Source organism: Streptopelia decaocto (genome assembly GCF_964273445.1).
Source record: "Streptopelia decaocto genome assembly, chromosome: 7".
Taxonomy (NCBI): domain Eukaryota; kingdom Metazoa; phylum Chordata; class Aves; order Columbiformes; family Columbidae; genus Streptopelia; species Streptopelia decaocto.
The window spans coordinates 19,270,368-19,287,590 of NC_138661.1; the positions used below are offsets into that span (position 1 = coordinate 19,270,368).

Sequence of the window (17,223 nt, forward strand, 5' to 3'; positions counted from 1 at the left end):
TTGTATGAGGCCGGTGAACACATCGTGAGTGGTGTGTCTGCATTTACAACTGTGTTAGCAAATTTTTGAGCAAACTGCTCAGGTGTGTGCTTTTTGTTTTGTGGTTTTTTTTTTTAATCCTGCAGGCCAGGTGGGTAGCACACTAATATATTCAGAAAGTGAATGGAGTTCTTCTAGGCAGAAAATCAGCCTCTCCTCTCCACCTTATACTAAGATAACAGACTGTCAGTTAAATCTTTTTGCATCCCAAGCATTGAATTATTGTACCAGTTTTACATTTCCTCTTCTCCACTGGCTTCTATTAATTCTTTAATGGTTTGGATTTACTAGATAGGATCTCTAACCTCACAGTGAAGATGCATGATCACAAAGATGAGTAGTTTGGGGTCTTTGATGTTTCTTACCTTTTTTTGGTTCTCCTTTTTCAAGACAGGGTTCTCAGTTCCCAAATTCTGGCATGGATGCGTAGCAATTTCAAAGATGGGTACATGTCAGAAAGTTGTTGATCATGAGCGAGCACAAATAACTTGGAGGTTAACGTGGGATATGTGTCAAAACTCACACTATTACTAAGTTTAAGGGTATTTCATAAACTTCCTCGTATTGCTTAAGTGCTTTCCTGTTTAGAAATGAACAGGGATTTTCAGTGTGAACAGAAAATTCTGAGAATAGAACCAGGGATGGAGGTTTTTGTGCATCTGTGTCAATTCAGCAACTAGCCGAACAAAGGATTTGATACAAATCTAAGTGCAGTTTTCTGATGGAGTGACTTGAAGTCCTGAATTCCATCCACCACTCAAGTTTAAAAGCGAACAGATGACAGATGTCCCTCTAACATTCTAGTCACTTTGCCAGGGTCTGATATTCTTTAATATGGTTTCTTATTATTGTAACATAATATTATCTATCTATTCTCTTAATCATACATTTTTTTTTCTAGCGGATGGGAAACGATTGGCTTCTGTTGGAATAGATGACAATCACACTATTGTACTCTGGGATTGGAAGAAAGGAGAAAAGCTTTCAGCAGTAAGGTAGGAATTTAACTTTGTTGTGAAATTTGTATCTAGATTTACTCTCAAATGACAGTATGCAAAACATATTCATTAAAGAATAATAGTTCTCTAATAAATAAGCAGTTTCAATCACTTAAGTGATACAAGCGATAACATTTAGCACAGCCTTAAAACTTTCTTTGGAAGAAAATAAATGAAATTCTAAAAGAATCAACAAGAATTGTTACAGTGACAGCTCAGCAGGTGAAGAAATAAGACATAGAAGTCAAAGTTTATTTACATTTATTTGATGTATTCTGAAATGCTTTAACACTCCCTCCATGCACTTCTGTTGGCCCTCCCAGGGGTGCTGATGTATGCTCTGCTTTTCCAATCTTTTTACATCAGAGTTCATCTCTTTCTTGGGATGGTAGTTTGCAGTTCTTTTTCACAGTTCTCTTTTCTTTAAGGTTCTTTCCTTTTCCTTTCTGAGTCCTGAGCAGCCTGATCTAACTTTGAATTCATCTCTGCTTTGAACAGGAAGTTGGACTAAATAACCTCCAAAGGTTAAATATTTTGGAAGTTTCTTTGACTCTGCACAGATTATTTCATATATGTTTATTAAACAGAGTTTTAATCTACAAGATAGAATCTCATTTCTGATGTTGAGTAATTTTTTGAAACCTTTGATTTTGTTGTTTCTAAGGATCTGTTGCTCTAAATAGGACACTAATGTGAGTGGGTTTCTCTCCCACTCTGTCTGGATTCAGTATGTGTACTCTAAATATTGTTCTAAATAGTTTTGAAAGGGATTTATTATTCTCTGCAGATAAAATTTTAGAAGTATCAATTTCCTTTTTATCCAGTAAGTTCTTTATTGCTCTTCAATGACATTTACTCTCATGCTCCTTTTAAACGTGCTTGGAGTTTCTTATTCACTGAGGAATGAAAATCCTCTGCAGATCATGTAGGTAAAGAGATGTACTCCGTTCCCAGTTATTTTTCAGAAGCCTGGTTAGCTTGACTTCTCTGAAAATACTAGTTTGTGCCTCTCATTTTTTGACTTTTCCTGTTTGTTTGTTTGTTTTTTCCCCTCCTTTTTGCTACTTGTTCATTTGGTGCTCTGAAAATGACAGAAGGTAAAAAATTATTGCCACTCCTGAACAGGGAGCAAAAATTAGGGATTAGAGGCTCTTCTGCATTTTAAAGAAAAAATACTAGTAAGCATTTCTTTCCTTGCATAGATAGCACATATAGTTGAAAGCTGTTTTTCAGACTATAGGACTGAAGCAAGGCATTGGTTTTAGAGAAGCATAGTAAGCAATCTACAACACGCGACAGCTTTTAATGTTTTTAGAAATAAGGGAAATTTCCATTTAAAATTGATGTAGCAGCATATGTTTTATTCTAACAAGAAAAACAGAAAAATCAACTGAAAGGTGGGTGAAAACGACAGTTTATTGTCAAATGAGAGACTTATTTAAAAAATATACAGCTTCACACCTTTTAAGTTTCATGCTGAGGTGTCAGAGATCTCGATGCCGTATACCCAGACTCAATAGACATCTGTGTTCTTTTGTGAAGAAACCTCCACCAGTGGATTTCTGAAGTAATGGAATCAACTGCTTTGGAAACTGAAGAGTAATGAAACTAAAGGAGGGCTCAGGATGTTAGTTCTTTGGCTTTCTTTCTCCTCATAATAAATTCTTAATTATTTGTAATAAGTTATTGTTAATGATTTGGAAGTAAATGTTACGAAGGTAGGGAAGGTATATGTTAGCAAAAAAATCCAAACCAAAACTCATTTAAAAATATGAATAGTTATATTTTTATTTAAAATATTTTGTTTTACATTTCAGGGGAAGCAAAGATAAGATTTTTGTTGTTAAGATTAATCCTTATATACCTGATAAGCTAATCACTGTTGGAATTAAACACATGAAATTCTGGCGTAGAGCAGGTAAGGAAACTTTTCAGAATTATAGCATTTTCTGTAACTTAAAGTACAGTATCTTTTAAAGTCAGTTTCACGCATCAAAGGCAAATGTTTCTCTATCTATCTCTCTAAGTTAGCTTTGCCTTGGTAGAAATAACATTACTTGGCATTATGACAGTAGTGGGAATTCTATTAGAGTTTGCCATGGAGCTGGAGCTACTCAAGTAAAAAGGACCCTGGATTTCCTACTGTCATTTTTTATATCTAATAATCATATAGCACAGCTGAAAATGTTACAGAGCTGCTCTAAAATCATAGAACAGTTTTTGGAAGAAAGACCTTTACAACATGTATGTTATGAAGAGACACGTGCCAGTTCACAGAATCACAGAATGTTAGGGGTTGGAAAGGACCTCAAAAGATCATCTAGTCCAATCCCCCTGCTGGAGCAGAAACACCTAGATGAGGTTACACAGGAATGTGTCCAGGCGGGTTTTGAATGTCTCCAGAGAAGGAGACTCCACAACCCCCTTGGGCAGCCTGTCCCAGTGTTCTGATACCCTCACTGAGAAGAAGTTTTTTCTCAAATGTAAGTGGAACCTCTTGTGTTCCAGTTTGAACCCATTATCCCTTGTCCTACCATTGGTTGTCACCGAGAAGAGCCTGGCTCCATTCTCGTGACACTCACTCTTTACATATTTGTAAACATTAATAAGGTCACCCCTCAGTCTCCTCCAAACTAAGGACACCCAGCTCCCTCAGTCTTTCCTCATAAGAGAAATGCTCCACTCCCTTCATCATCTTTGTTGCCCTGTGCTGGACTCCCTCCAGCAGTTCCCTGTGCTTCTGGAACTGAGGGGCCCAGAACTGGACACAATGTTCCAGGTGTGGTCTCACCAGGGCAGAGTAGAGGGGAAGGAGAACCTCTCTTGGCCTACTAACCACCCCCCTTCTAATACACCCAGTTGAGACCTGTTTATTTAGATACCTCTGAAGTTGACAGTTAAAACCCAAGATAAACATCTTGCTTTATCTGAAAAATTTTTGAAGAGTGAAAAATACATTTCCTGATATCAGTGTACACTTCATTATTTCAACCCTAAAAATGTATATAAAAACATACGTGTTATAGCTTATCTGCTAAGAATGTTCTAATTATTCATGCAGAATTTATTCCATCAACTCAGATGAGTCCCTCATGAAAGACTGTGAAAAGTCTGTGACCAAAAAACGATGCTAGTTTTCTTAGTTCTGACTCCAATAGAAATTAATCAAGATTGTCCGAGAGCAAGCTGTTAAGTATATAAAATTATTAATTTTAACAATTGTGCTTGCTGTCTACAGAAAGAACAAAGTGCGTCACAATACTTACTGAATAAACTACTATAATTTTTTTAGAAAGAAGATGGTGATTTTGAATACAGAAAGGAAATTGTTTAAAATGCTTCTTTTCCCTGTGGCATTGCTCAGTTAGCAGGAGTCAGATTTCTCTGATGTTACAACCCATCTGTGTGAACCTGCCCTGGCGCCCTGGCCAGGCAGCCGCAGTGTCAGTGTGAGGAGCAGAGTGTCTGTGCACCTGAACAAATGCCAGGGCTCTGAAATCTGCACCGGAGCAGGTGCACTTGATGTGAGAAGTGACACCAAAGTATGGGCTTGGGACCAAATTTTCATCTGTGCCAAGCGATGGCAAGCAGGTTCAGAGGCCTTGCCTCTGTAAGTACGAGAACAGGACGATGTGTTGGATCTTCAGGGGCTTCTGTGTTATATCACATGAAGTTTCTCTGAGGATTGTGAAAATAAGAATTTTCCTTTCTAGTAAGAAGTTACTATATGTTATACCTGTCAAATGACTTTAGATATGGTACATTGAAGAATTCTTAAGTGTATATAGCTGTAATATTTCTATTATACAGAGGCCAATATAGCAAACCTCTAAAATAAAATTACCAACACTGTCACTGGAAACATGAAAATGATGGGATGTGAAGAATTAAACAAGTTAATTTCAGTAAGATTTTCTATGAACTGTGTGGTAGATGTTAAGTTTCTTGTTTAGATGCAAGTTTACAAATGCACTTTCTCTTTGTTTTATGTTCATGTGGGTATATGTACGTATTCAAATCCAGGTTCAAGTAGTAAGTTATAAGTAAGGGTTTTTTTGTTTTGTTTTGTTTTTTTGGGGGGTTGTGTGTGCTTTGTTTGTTTGTTTGTTTGTTTGTTTGTTTTTATTGAAAGATGCCAAATAGTACAAACATTTTATTTTATGAGAACTCTTCTCAGGCTCAGTTTTTTGGGGAGTGTGGGTAAACCAGAAGAAAAGAACTTGTTGCTCTGAGTAAGGTTATATAGGTTTTGGAAAATAATTCTAAGCAAACATCTGTTGACTTGTTTTTGGTTGAAACAGGTGGAGGACTAATTGGAAGAAAGGGCTGCATAGGTGCATTGGGAAGAACCGATACAATGATGTGTGCAGTGTATGGCTGGACTGAAGAGATGGCGTTCTCTGGGACTTCCACGGGGGATGTGTGTATTTGGAGAGATGTGTTTCTCATAAAAACTGTGAAAGCACATGATGGTCCTGTGTTCAGCATGCACGCATTGGAAAAAGTAAATAAACTGCACATTGTTTTTTGATGACTGGACAAAAAAGTCTTTGAAGTCAGACCTTTCCCAAACTCAGGAATTCGTGATGTTATTTCTATTATAGAAAAGCCTTTTGAGGTCCAGATTCAAAATAGTGTTTTGTGCATGTCTCTATTTCTTGTTATGTAGCATGCTGTTTCTCAAAACCTTGTGGTCCAATGGCATCTTATTCAGTAATTTTCATGACCTCTTACTAAAGAAGCAATAGTAACTCATGATAAGTAAACGTACATTTTGATTTAAGCATCCATAACTTTAATGGATTATGTGAGCTTGTGAGAGAGGAAAGATGATGATACTCTCACTCTTTTGTGCTGTATTTACCATCTACTTGTAGGAGCATTCACTCTGTAGATCTCCAAATACTCTGTCCTGATTCTCAACTTCTTTTGACTCAGGAAGGCCTTTAAAGCATGTGCTTAAATGGGAAAGGGTGTTCCAGTTAGATATTTGAAGTTATGTATATGTTTGTGTTTTGCTGGGTCAGACCAAGTTACTCCACCTTCTGAGTTTCCGTATAGTAGCTTTGGACAAAGCATGTGTTATTCACGTTGCACAAAGCAACATTTCCAAAGGAAACTACTAATTATTTCAATAATAAGTATACTTGTTGCTTCATTAAATAGCTGTAAGTAATTTTTGAAGACAGAATGGCACAAATATGCCTATATTTGAACAATTTAAGCAGTAACCAAATTATTGTGAGTGGTACTAAGTTTGGCTTGGAGTAGTGGGGTGAAATGCCAAAGGGATATTGAGGCTAAATATCAGGAAAAGATATTTCAGTATGTCAGTTAAATTATCTTTCTAATATTGTAGAAGCATATAGGTTAGAACTTTTAAATCCAGCCTGTGTACATGGACTGTGCTGCCTTTGTCAGGAGGAGAATTCAGTCACTTTGTTGCTCCTGATCTTTTCATCTCTAACATCTGTAGTTCTGTGCATTATAGTGTTGTATACAATCCATTTTTCAGTATTGCCAGAAATCACTGAAAAATTAAGGAAGTATAATAATGGATTATGACTTTTTGTTTGTTTGTTTGCTTTTCAAGGGATTTGTCACTGGAGGAAAGGATGGGGTAGTAGCTCTCTGGGACGATACCTTTGAACGTTGTCTCAAAACCTACGCCATCAAAAGGGCTGCTTTGGCCCCTGGGTCTAAAGGTAATGCAGACTTTGTCCTATTTTTTAATTTTGTTTAAAATACTTTCTTTAGAAAACTTTTTCTGTGGAATTGCTTTACCCAACAGGAGGAGGTCCACATCAGACATAACCAATAGCAATAATGACTTTTTTTTAAGCTTTATTGATTCTAAATAGGCCATTTTTCTGTCAGGAGGGGAATGGTATGTTGTAGTGTCTGTTAGCACATTTGGTGGGTGCAGATCATATTTACCCTTTTATCTGCCTGAATTAATTCATTTAACCTTGAGTCTCTTACCACCGAGATGTTATGTTGTTGTTTGATTTGTGGTTTGTTTTTTTGGTTTCTGGTTTTTGGTTTGTTGGTTTCTTTGTATGTTGAGTGTCAACCAAAGGACGGCAGGCACCCATCATCTGTGACAGTTACTTGACAAATGCCATCAACTCGGAACATCCCCCACTTCCTTCTTCTTCCCCCAAAATATATATTGAGTGTGATGTCATATTGTATGGAATATCCCTTTGGGCAGTGTGGCTCAGCTGTCCTGGCTGTGTGCCCCCCAGCTTCTGGTGAACACAGCATAATAAGCTGAAAAGTCATTTACTACTTAGCAGCAACTAAAACATCAGTGTTTTACCAACATTTTTCTCATACTAATTCCAAAACACAGCACTACACCAACAACCAGGAAGAAAATTAACTCTATGCCAGCCAAAAGCAGGACAACCATAAATGCCAGCAATATAGTAGTATATTTGATACTTCCCATGCACATTTTTTCACCAAGATTGACAATGACTCAGGCTGGTTAAACTTCAAAGATACTTGGTTGAGAAGAAAGATTAGTGTCAGCTGGGTAATTGCTAAATACTCCCAAATGAATCCAAACATGTAAGTTCTTCCATGCAGGAGTATGTTTTTACTTGTTTACTACTGAATATCTTTTCCTACAGTGAGAATGTAGTGTGCATATGTATGAAAAATCCTCTCTAAGGCATCTTTGAGAATCTTCTTTCTTCTAACATTTTAACATTCTAGGTCTTCTCTTAGAAGATAATCCTTCTATACGTGCCATATCTTTAGGACATGGTCATATTTTAGTGGGCACCAAGAATGGTGAAATACTGGAGGTGGATAAAAGTGGACCAATAACTCTGCTGGTTCAGGTACATCTTTAAAAAATGTCAGATATTCCATACCACAAACACTATTTTATTCTTCAAGTAAAGACTGTTGTGAAATAACAGTCATGTTAATGACTAGTGAAGAAATTACTCTCATATCATAGATTTTTAATGCTATAGTAGACCATTATGACTCTTGAGAAAAACATATCACAGATTTTTATGTACTAATTTGTTCAGCAAGTTCATCTTTTCAAACAGACAGAGATCTCGCTTCTGTTTAGGAAAAAAAAAGTGTGTGAAACAGTGGATCCTCCACCAAATTCCTGATTAACTTTTTTGGGGTATTAGTTACTCCTTTTATGAAACAGACTAAATTTCTTAAGCTTGACCACAAAACAAGTTTTTTACATCATATCATCTTATGTTTTTCTTTTATATAACACTTAAATAAAATCAGTGGATCTTTAATTCACACTTCAGAGTTGCCAGTGCAATATGTAAAGAACTAGATGTTTTTAAAGAACATTTTAGAACGTAAGGTAAAGGAACAAATCTAGATGTGCATGAGGATTATTTCTCAGGGAAAATATTTCTCTGGTGCTAACTACTGTAAATTGCACTTATACTGTAAGTATCAGGGTGAGGTTTTCTCCTGATGTTCTACATTTCAATTAATATATTTCTTTACATGCATGCTCTCAGGTTTTTTTTTAACTTTCTTAAATGTATTATTTCATATTTCAGTTTAAAATACAAAGTCATCTGATTTGTTGTGTTTTTCAGGGTCACATGGAGGGGGAAGTTTGGGGTCTAGCTACTCATCCTCATTTGCCTATTTGTGCCACTGTAAGTGATGACAAAACCTTAAGAATATGGGATTTATCTCCCAGCCATTGTATGTTAGCTGTTCGCAAATTGAAGAAGGGTAAGATGCTTAGTATAACAAAGAGATTTAACCGAATTCAGTTGACATTTACTAACACTATGAATCTTTCAAAAGCAAGACTGGATGAATTCCATTGTTTGTACAAAGTATTTATTGATGCTATGTTCATGAGTTATGTAGCCCTTAAAGTAATGACCCTGTATGAAAGATTTCTATGTAACACTGTTCTTAAGATTATATGCAGTTGTAACATATTTAAGCCAGTGAATTTAAAATAAAATTTGAGCCAATTCCCATGTTGCTTATAGCATTGCAAACTTTTTTGAACAGCAGAGGACTTCAAATCTAGAAATTTTTGGAAGAAATCTTAGACGTAATTATGAATTAATCCTCTTTGTGAACGTTAGAAGAATCTGAAATGTCAAGGAAAGAACAGTAATCAAATTCTTACTCATTCTGTACTATACAAATAAATTCTATTTTGACAGATGGAAGAACTGTTATGACATCATATAAGGAGATTTTTTTTTTAGGGTTACACCAGAATGGCCTTAACAAGCTTTTAGTGATATATTTGCTTTGCTAGGCAAAGGAGTGCAATAGGCTTCATCTGTTTGGCGTTCAGCAAGGCATTTTGATCCAAACCTCATAGGAAGTTTAGCTGAATCACACAGAATCACAGAATGTTAGCAATGGGAAGGGACCTCAAAAGATCATCTAGTCCAATCCCCCTGCCGGAGCAGGAACACCTACATGAAGTTACACAGGAAGGCGTCCAGGCGGGTTTTGAATGTCTCCAGAGTAGGAGACTCCACAACCCCCATGCAGGAAGACTCATGAGCTGGCACAAGCAGGGATTAAATAAAGTTTCAAGTTGATGAAATCCTCTCAAGTCTTAAAGCTGATATTTCTTAATATTTGTAAGAGTAGTTTTGGCAGTAAAATAAGGTCGGTGATGACTTAATTTGCTGATGAGACACATTTGGAGATGCTTTGGTGATCTTAAAAATCAGCTGTGTACTGTACAGAAAGAGCTGGGTACTTCTACAGACTGCAGTAATGGAAATGAGATAATACTTGGTAATTAAAAAAGGCAAGACTTGATGACCATAAGAAAAGTGTCTGTGTAGCCTGAGGAGCATAAGGCTCAGCATGTTCTGTTTGATTGCACAATGAGAATTAGATGCGATAGTGAAGTATTTTTTCCCAGGACATATTGAAATATTCATGTAATTTACAAGAGACTAATGAGAATATTTGTGGTGTACACTTCTTATCTGTGTTCAGCTGAACAAAATGAAACTGAAAGTTGAGTGTGGAGAAAGAGGAGCTACAGGACAATGAATAAGAAGCTTTGCGATGGAGTCAGCTAAATATAGGATTACTCTCCACAAGTTCATCAGAAGAAGAAATAGTAGGGAAAATATTTACACTAATGGAAAAATCTGCCATGGAAACAAATCTATATAAGCTGACCATAAATAAATTTAAATTAGAAATTTAACTGGTTTTCAAATGAAACTTGACATGTTCATTAAAGGGATTATATGACATAGTGCCCATGATAGCAAACGACTGAATACACTGAGTCCAGAAGGTCTTTTACAGCCATGTTCTCCTTACCAGACCAAATGGTAACAAACAGTTGGCACCAGATACTAAGCAGGAGAGCAGATTTAAAATTTATAGACAATAGCGATTAATCTAAGTTACTAATTTAGGACAAATGTCAATTAATATGCAACTAAATGCAGTCTAAGATTCCGGGATTGTGTACTTGTTGATTTGCCAATAGCTTCTCTGTGCTATCACAGGTTTTGGAAATGATCTTGGTAGCATATAAAAAATTTCATGAGACTATAAACTATAAGAACAGCTTTCCTTTACTACTGAAAACATAAATAAAAGAGAGATTATACACTGTAAATGTACCTGAATGCCATTTTTGTATTCCTCGTAGGAGGTAGATGTTGCTGCTTTTCTCCTGATGGAAAAGCATTAGCAGTTGGTCTGAACGATGGAAGTTTTTTGATAGTTAATGCAGATACCCTGGAGGATCTAGTCTCTTTCCAGCACAGGAAAGACGTTATTTCAGAGATCCGATTTTCTCCTGGTAAGTGATTTAAAATGAAGATTTTCATATCAAGGGTTTTGAAGCCAGCTATATAACCTTTAAAAGATAAAAGAAGTAAAGATTTGTAGTACTCTTTCACGTGTAACGAATAAGTCAGCAAGATTCATATTAACATTTTGAAAAATACTGGGTGTGAAACCCTACGTTGCTCATTTAAGGATGAGATTATTGGAATAGGTTTGTTCACAGTAACCTCATGAATGCAAAATTTTAAATCCTGAACATCCAGCAGCCTCCCAGGGTCCCTCAGGTTCCACTTTGTGAGCTGTATAAGTGTGGCTCCTCACCGAGGTTACTGTGAGCTGATAAGAATGCTTGAAACTGATGTGTCAGAAAGTTCTGGTGTCTTCTTTTTTTTTCTTTTCCCCTCTACGGTTCTTAGCACTCCTAGTGAGGCTGGTTTATTTCAAACAATACAGCTCTTATTTAGGAACTCAAATGTGTGACCTAAACTAAGAATACTACTTCAGTGAAAATACTCTTCTGTAGGAGAAATTTCATGCAAATATCTGATACCAGGTCTCATCCAACGTTACCTAAGCCTTACCACTCTCTGAGTGCAATAAATGTTTAAAGTGTCATCAAATAGTTTTTATTGTTTGAGAATGTAACGATGTAATGGTTGTGTATTTCATACTGATTCTGATTGTGTAATAGGAACATTAGTCTCTCGGGGACTATGTATAAATTAGCAAGCTCATTTCAAAGAAATCTGAGTTGCATATAGCTAAATTCCAGAATGTACTTATGTTTTATACACAGAGCACTACAGGTTTTGAAAATGTCTTGTGTTTCTACTAATGTGGTTTAGGGGCTGGAAAGTACTTAGCTGTGGCATCCTGTGACAACTTTGTAGATATTTACAATGTAATGAGCAGTAAACGAGTAGGAATCTGCAAGGGAGCCTCCAGCTATATCACACATATGGACTGGGATGTAAGAGGTAAGTAGCACTCATCCTAGAATTCTACTGGAAGACTGATTACATTATAGACTAAATACAGTACATCTACAGTGTGAATTTGTAGTATTACTGACAGGTTTGTTTCTGCGGCTTATGAATATGCTCACAGCATCTGAATAAATACAAACCCATGATTTTTACTGCTATTTATGTATTTAGAAGTTGTGCAATTTGAAGTAAAGTAGGTTGTCTCTATAGATCAGTTTGTTTGGGGTTTTCTGTACATCTTCTGTGTTTATTCTTTGACTTCTACTTCTTGAATAATGTACTGAATAATGCAGTTGCATCTGTAGCTCGGGAATATATATCCTTGTTGTCAAAAATAGCAGAAAGACTGGATTTCCTGGGTCTTAGTAAGTGATCAGTTTGAATACAAACTTTATTCTGGTTTCATACAAAAGCAAGACAGTGCATGTGTGCAATCTATCAGTTTCTGCTCTTATTCCTCTATATAATCTCTTTGAAACTGTCCGATTTAACATTAATTTGCAAGAGTGTTGTAAGTTAGCTTCCTTGAAGAATTCTGAAAACAGGGAAAAGCCAGAAACATGCATGAGAATTTCCCTCACAAAAGAAGTACGGGCAAGCGGAAGTCAGCTGCTTGGAAGCAGCTGTTGACCAGGCAGCCTGTGGGCTTCTCTGTCCCAAGAGCAGGTGCATGCTGGTCAGCCAGTTGTCACAAGCAAGCTCTGAATTAGAGCCAGTATGCGATGCATTATGACAGTTTTTGAAGAGAGGAGGAAGGACTGTGAACATAAGGGGTCAAAGGCCTCAGATTTCAGAAGGCCATACTTCCAGATCCACTGTTTATATAGGCTTCTTTCTCCAATGGAAACAAATAATTTGTGTAAGAAAACTTTCAAAATATCTTTTTGGTTTTTTATTTTTTGTAAAGTGGAATTTTCTATTTAATGTTAATATACAATATGTAATATGTTTTATAGGGAAGCTCTTGCAAGTCAACACTGGTGCTAAAGAGCAGTTGTTTTTTGAAGCTCCTCGTGGGAAAAAACAGACAATTCCTACTTTGGAGGTGAGGCAATAGTCTGCCTTCTGAACTTGTTTGGATATTAGAGTTATGATACAACCCTCTATACCACATAAGAGGGAATGATATATAAGGTTATAATTTTAACTGGTCTGTTGAAGAAGCTTCTGTTTAGCCATTTGCTGTCCTTTATAATTTTTTGCAGCCTGTTCAATTAGATAATGTAATCAGAATGAGAAAATACAGACGAGATACTGCATTTGTCTCTTTTGTTAAGAAATGAACATTGAGCTGACTTAACGCACTCATAAAAATCTCTGTATGCCTCTTCTGGTACCTAAACACTTTGAAAACCTTAGCCCTAATCTTGCTGTGGATGATGTCATGTCTATCTTTAGATACCAATACAATACACTATACATAGGCAAGTGTGGTATATTCCAGCTATGATATTGTTTTGTTCTCTCAGTTGTAGAGCATTGTCATAGGGCAGAGAAGGAAAATGGATACTTTAAAAATCATACTTTCAGTGAGACTGAAAGGCAGTGTTGAGAAATGAAATTTATTTTCTGTAGCCTGAAAGGGCAGATAAGATCAAAATTTTTTAAACATTTCCAGAGATTTTAGAACTGGAAGCTAATAGAGATAAAATTAAGGGTCTTGAATGAAATCCTGAATAGTCAGAAAAAAAGTGGTTAATATGTTAAAATATTTTCTTTTAGATGTGCTGTGTCTTTCAGTGCAAGGTGTTTTTCTTGAAATCAGATACGGGACAAAACTGACTGGGAAGAAGCATGCTCTGTCTCAAACAGGTTGTTTTTGTAGGTAGAGAAAATCGGCTGGGCATCATGGACAAGTGTTTTGGGCTCTTGCTGCGAAGGAATCTGGCCAATAATTGGTGAAGTCACAGATGTAACCGCTTCTTGCCTCACTAGTGATAGTAAAGTGTTAGCCACAGGAGATGATTTTGGATTTGTGAAGCTATTTCGATACCCTGCCAAAGTAAGTAATTTTCAGCTGTTCATTTAGATGATTGGTTAATAAATCTGCCTTTTCAAAACTAAAAGTTAATTATTCAGAAGAAAATAGTGCTTTTATACTTTTGTCCTTATGATCAAAGAAGGCATTCAATATTACACTGCAATTTGCAATGCATTAAACTTTCAGTTAATAAGAATGATCATCCCAGGTCAGACTAAAGTGCCATCTCAGGTACTGTTCTATCACTGACTGTGGAAAATGCTTGGGAATGGGACAGGCACTGTCTAATAATACCTTAGGCATTAATACCTTCAGTGTGGTTTTAATCAGTGTTGTTTTTAGCTACTTAAGCTCTTGTTTTGGAAGACAGTGAACATTTCTTCCTCAACTCATTTCATTCATGATTTTATAGACCTTCAATGTCTCCAACCTCAGTCATTTTTCTCTAAGACAAAGAACTTTAATGTTATTTAATCATGCATCACAGAAAAGCCATTCCAAAAGCACTTTATATTTTTACTGCTCTTCTAGAACCTTTGTAGTTTTCCTGCGTGTTTATCAGTAAATATTTTGAATATTTTACCATGCTAGGGATAGGAACAATGCAGAAGTATTGACTCAAAATATTGTATGTGCATTTGATTCTTAATCTGTTAGATTATTTTCTCTTTTAGGAAAAATGATTCTGTGTTTGTTGCTGCAATCTGTTCATAAAGAAATTCTTGCATGCTTGGTATGGAAATATGGTTAACATTTCATGAAATTGCTATAGGAGAGGAACTTGGCAAATCATGTGATGCATAGAAATGCAAAACAGCTAAAGCATAAACTGTAAAAAAGTTAAGAACATGTTGTTGTGCACTGGCAATTTATTTCACTTTTATCTAGTTGCCTGGTTAAATTTGATCTGTGTCTTTTCTCCTCTCTTAGGGAAAGTTTGGAAAATTTAAGAGGTATGTTGCTCACAGTACCCATGTAACAAATGTCCGTTGGACCTATGATGACAGTCTGTTGGTCACTGTTGGAGGAGCAGACACCTCTTTAATGCTGTGGACTTACGAGATGGAAGGACATCGGGACAGCAGGCAGTGTGATAGTGAAGAGTCTGATCTAGATTCCGAAGAAGATGGAGGTCAGTAATAATTTATAAAACTAGCTGTATTGTGCTATCTCAAGAAGACTTTATTAACGGAAAGCGGTTAATTTAGAAATAATCAGGTTTTAGATATGATTGTTTTAGTAAAATTTCTTTTTGCAGAAAGGACCGATAAACTGTTGTGAAGGAAATGATAATGAAGTGTTTGACTTACTGCTTTGGGTCAGAGTGTATAAAAACACTCTTGACATCTTTTAAGTGAAAAAAATTAAGTGGCAATTATAGGTAACTTTCAAAAATCTATATAGAAAAATACATTCTTCACAATTTACATTTAGGCATTAATTCTAATGGAATTATGTTGAAATCTGTATAGTGTGAGATCATAGTTATCTTGATGTTACAGCATCTGTTTCCATAACATGCAAGCATAGTAGACTGAAGCAGACTGATACTCGTATATGGAACAATCTCTTGCAAGATCATAATATCAGTAGTTATAAAGTGTTAATTACATTTCATAGAATTAATTTCTGTTGGTTTTACCATACTTAATATTTTCCTTTTCATGTTATAATTCCAAAGGCCCCCAAACTTGCTGTCTCTGCTCTCAAGTGCAATTTTTCCTTCATGTTAATTAATTTTTAAACTGTCACTGCTACTCTTTAAATAGTTCTTTGTAATAAATTAACTTTAGTTTTCACTAAAATCTGCTAAATGACCAAAGAGATGCTTTAGATTTTAGAGGCATATTAAATATTCATTGGAGAAGAAGTTTTATGCACTTACTGCTGAAAAGTATTGAAGATTGCATCTGCTAAGTAATTTAATTGCCTGCAGGAGGACGTGGTCAACTTTAGCTTTTGGAATCAAAAATAGCAATCTTCGGACATGTTAGCACATCTTTGCCCAATAACCTTCCTTAGACTCTGGTGCTTTACACAGGACCCTCTTAAGCTATGTGTTCAAAAATTCTCTGAAAGAAAGAGAGGTCTGTTAAGCTTTAGAAGAAAAGACATTGACATATTTTTCCACAGAAGTTTCTCTTCATCAATCCTATTAATTTAATCTAGAGTTAAGAACTATTTATAAAGTTGGCATGAGTAGTCTCGGTCTTTGAAAAAAGATTGAAGTTAGGTAACAACCCTGTCACTATTTAGCCTTTTTGGCATGTTGACTATAGTAAACGTCATCTTGATATGTCTGACTGTTCCTAAGCATTGTGTAGGAAGCCTGTGCAGACCTATGGATTCCATCCTAATGGATGGATCCTGAAATTGAGAACAACCTGGTGCTACATCTTCCAGAACTTAACAGCAGGCCCTTCGTTAGTGACCCTGAGTTAAGGCCAACCAGGCAGAAATGGGGTAGCTTTCAATGTCCCTTGAATCTTTGTTAATCATTTTTTCCACAAAGTTCCTGCAGAGAATTTTTTTCTTAAAATGTCTTTTATTAAGAATCTTCATTATTCCCAGTTGCTTTCTTTCTGTTTTCTATTGATGTTACTAATAATACATGGTATAATGGCTCTTGTACTCCAGTACAGTGTTGAAAGCTGCACAAATTATGATTTAACTTTTTTTCTGCTATCTTTTTTTTTTTTTTGGTACTGTTTACTCATTTTGTTAGGTTATGACAGTGATGTGACAAGGGAAAATGAAATTAATTACACCATCAAAGCCTTATCAACAAACATTAGACCAATGTTTGGAATTAAGCCTCATCTGCAACAAAAGGAGCCAACTTTAGATGAAAGGTAATTGCTAAATTACAGTCCTAGCCAAGAAAGCAATCTGAAAAGATGATTAATAGTAAGACATAATTATATTGGAAAATTTATACATCTTTAAAATGTATGCATAAAAAGAGTGGAAATATTTATTCGGGAAAAACAAACAAGCAAACAAACTTAAGAAAATTCTTACCTAAGGACTAGGCTTTACCTCTTTTTCAGAGACCACAAAAACTCTGAATGACTTATGTATATGAGTATGTTTGGGGAATTTCTTGAGGTAATTGAGTTCCTTGCTGTTGTTTGATAATATATTCTTTTTGAAACTTAAATACTGAGTCATGTCTAGTGGTGTCCTTATAGGCATGAACGTGTACAATTGTTTTGTTGGAAGACAGCTCTCAATTATTTGCTTCTGCTAACAAGCTAATCTGACTAATTCATCTGTAAATGCTCCTTGCATTGTTTCTGCCTCCAGATAACTTATACCTTTCTTTGAAAAAATCTGTCCACAGTGGTTTTGCAGTTTCTATTAATGAGTGTTAGAAAATGAGGTTGATTGCTTTGCAGTGTTAGTTGTATTGCTTGGTTCA

At 35.9% G+C, this 17,223-nt stretch overlaps 1 protein-coding gene across 2 annotated transcripts in view; it reads left to right on the forward strand.

Annotated features, from left to right (window-relative positions):
• Positions 1-17,223, forward strand: part of EML5 (EMAP like 5) — a gene marked incomplete at both ends in the record, with an annotated part of 112,455 nt that overhangs the window by 60,628 nt on the left and 34,604 nt on the right. For both annotated transcript variants that reach the window (XM_082058071.1, XM_082058072.1), the window contains 12 exons: positions 941-1,034; positions 2,855-2,955; positions 5,339-5,541; positions 6,631-6,742; positions 7,761-7,888; positions 8,633-8,774; positions 10,696-10,848; positions 11,681-11,812; positions 12,778-12,866; positions 13,647-13,823; positions 14,733-14,934; positions 16,528-16,654. In XM_082058071.1, the coding sequence (XP_081914197.1) occupies positions 941-1,034; positions 2,855-2,955; positions 5,339-5,541; positions 6,631-6,742; positions 7,761-7,888; positions 8,633-8,774; positions 10,696-10,848; positions 11,681-11,812; positions 12,778-12,866; positions 13,647-13,823; positions 14,733-14,934; positions 16,528-16,654 (1,660 nt within the window). The remainder of the gene's footprint in view (positions 1-940; positions 1,035-2,854; positions 2,956-5,338; positions 5,542-6,630; positions 6,743-7,760; positions 7,889-8,632; positions 8,775-10,695; positions 10,849-11,680; positions 11,813-12,777; positions 12,867-13,646; positions 13,824-14,732; positions 14,935-16,527; positions 16,655-17,223) is intronic.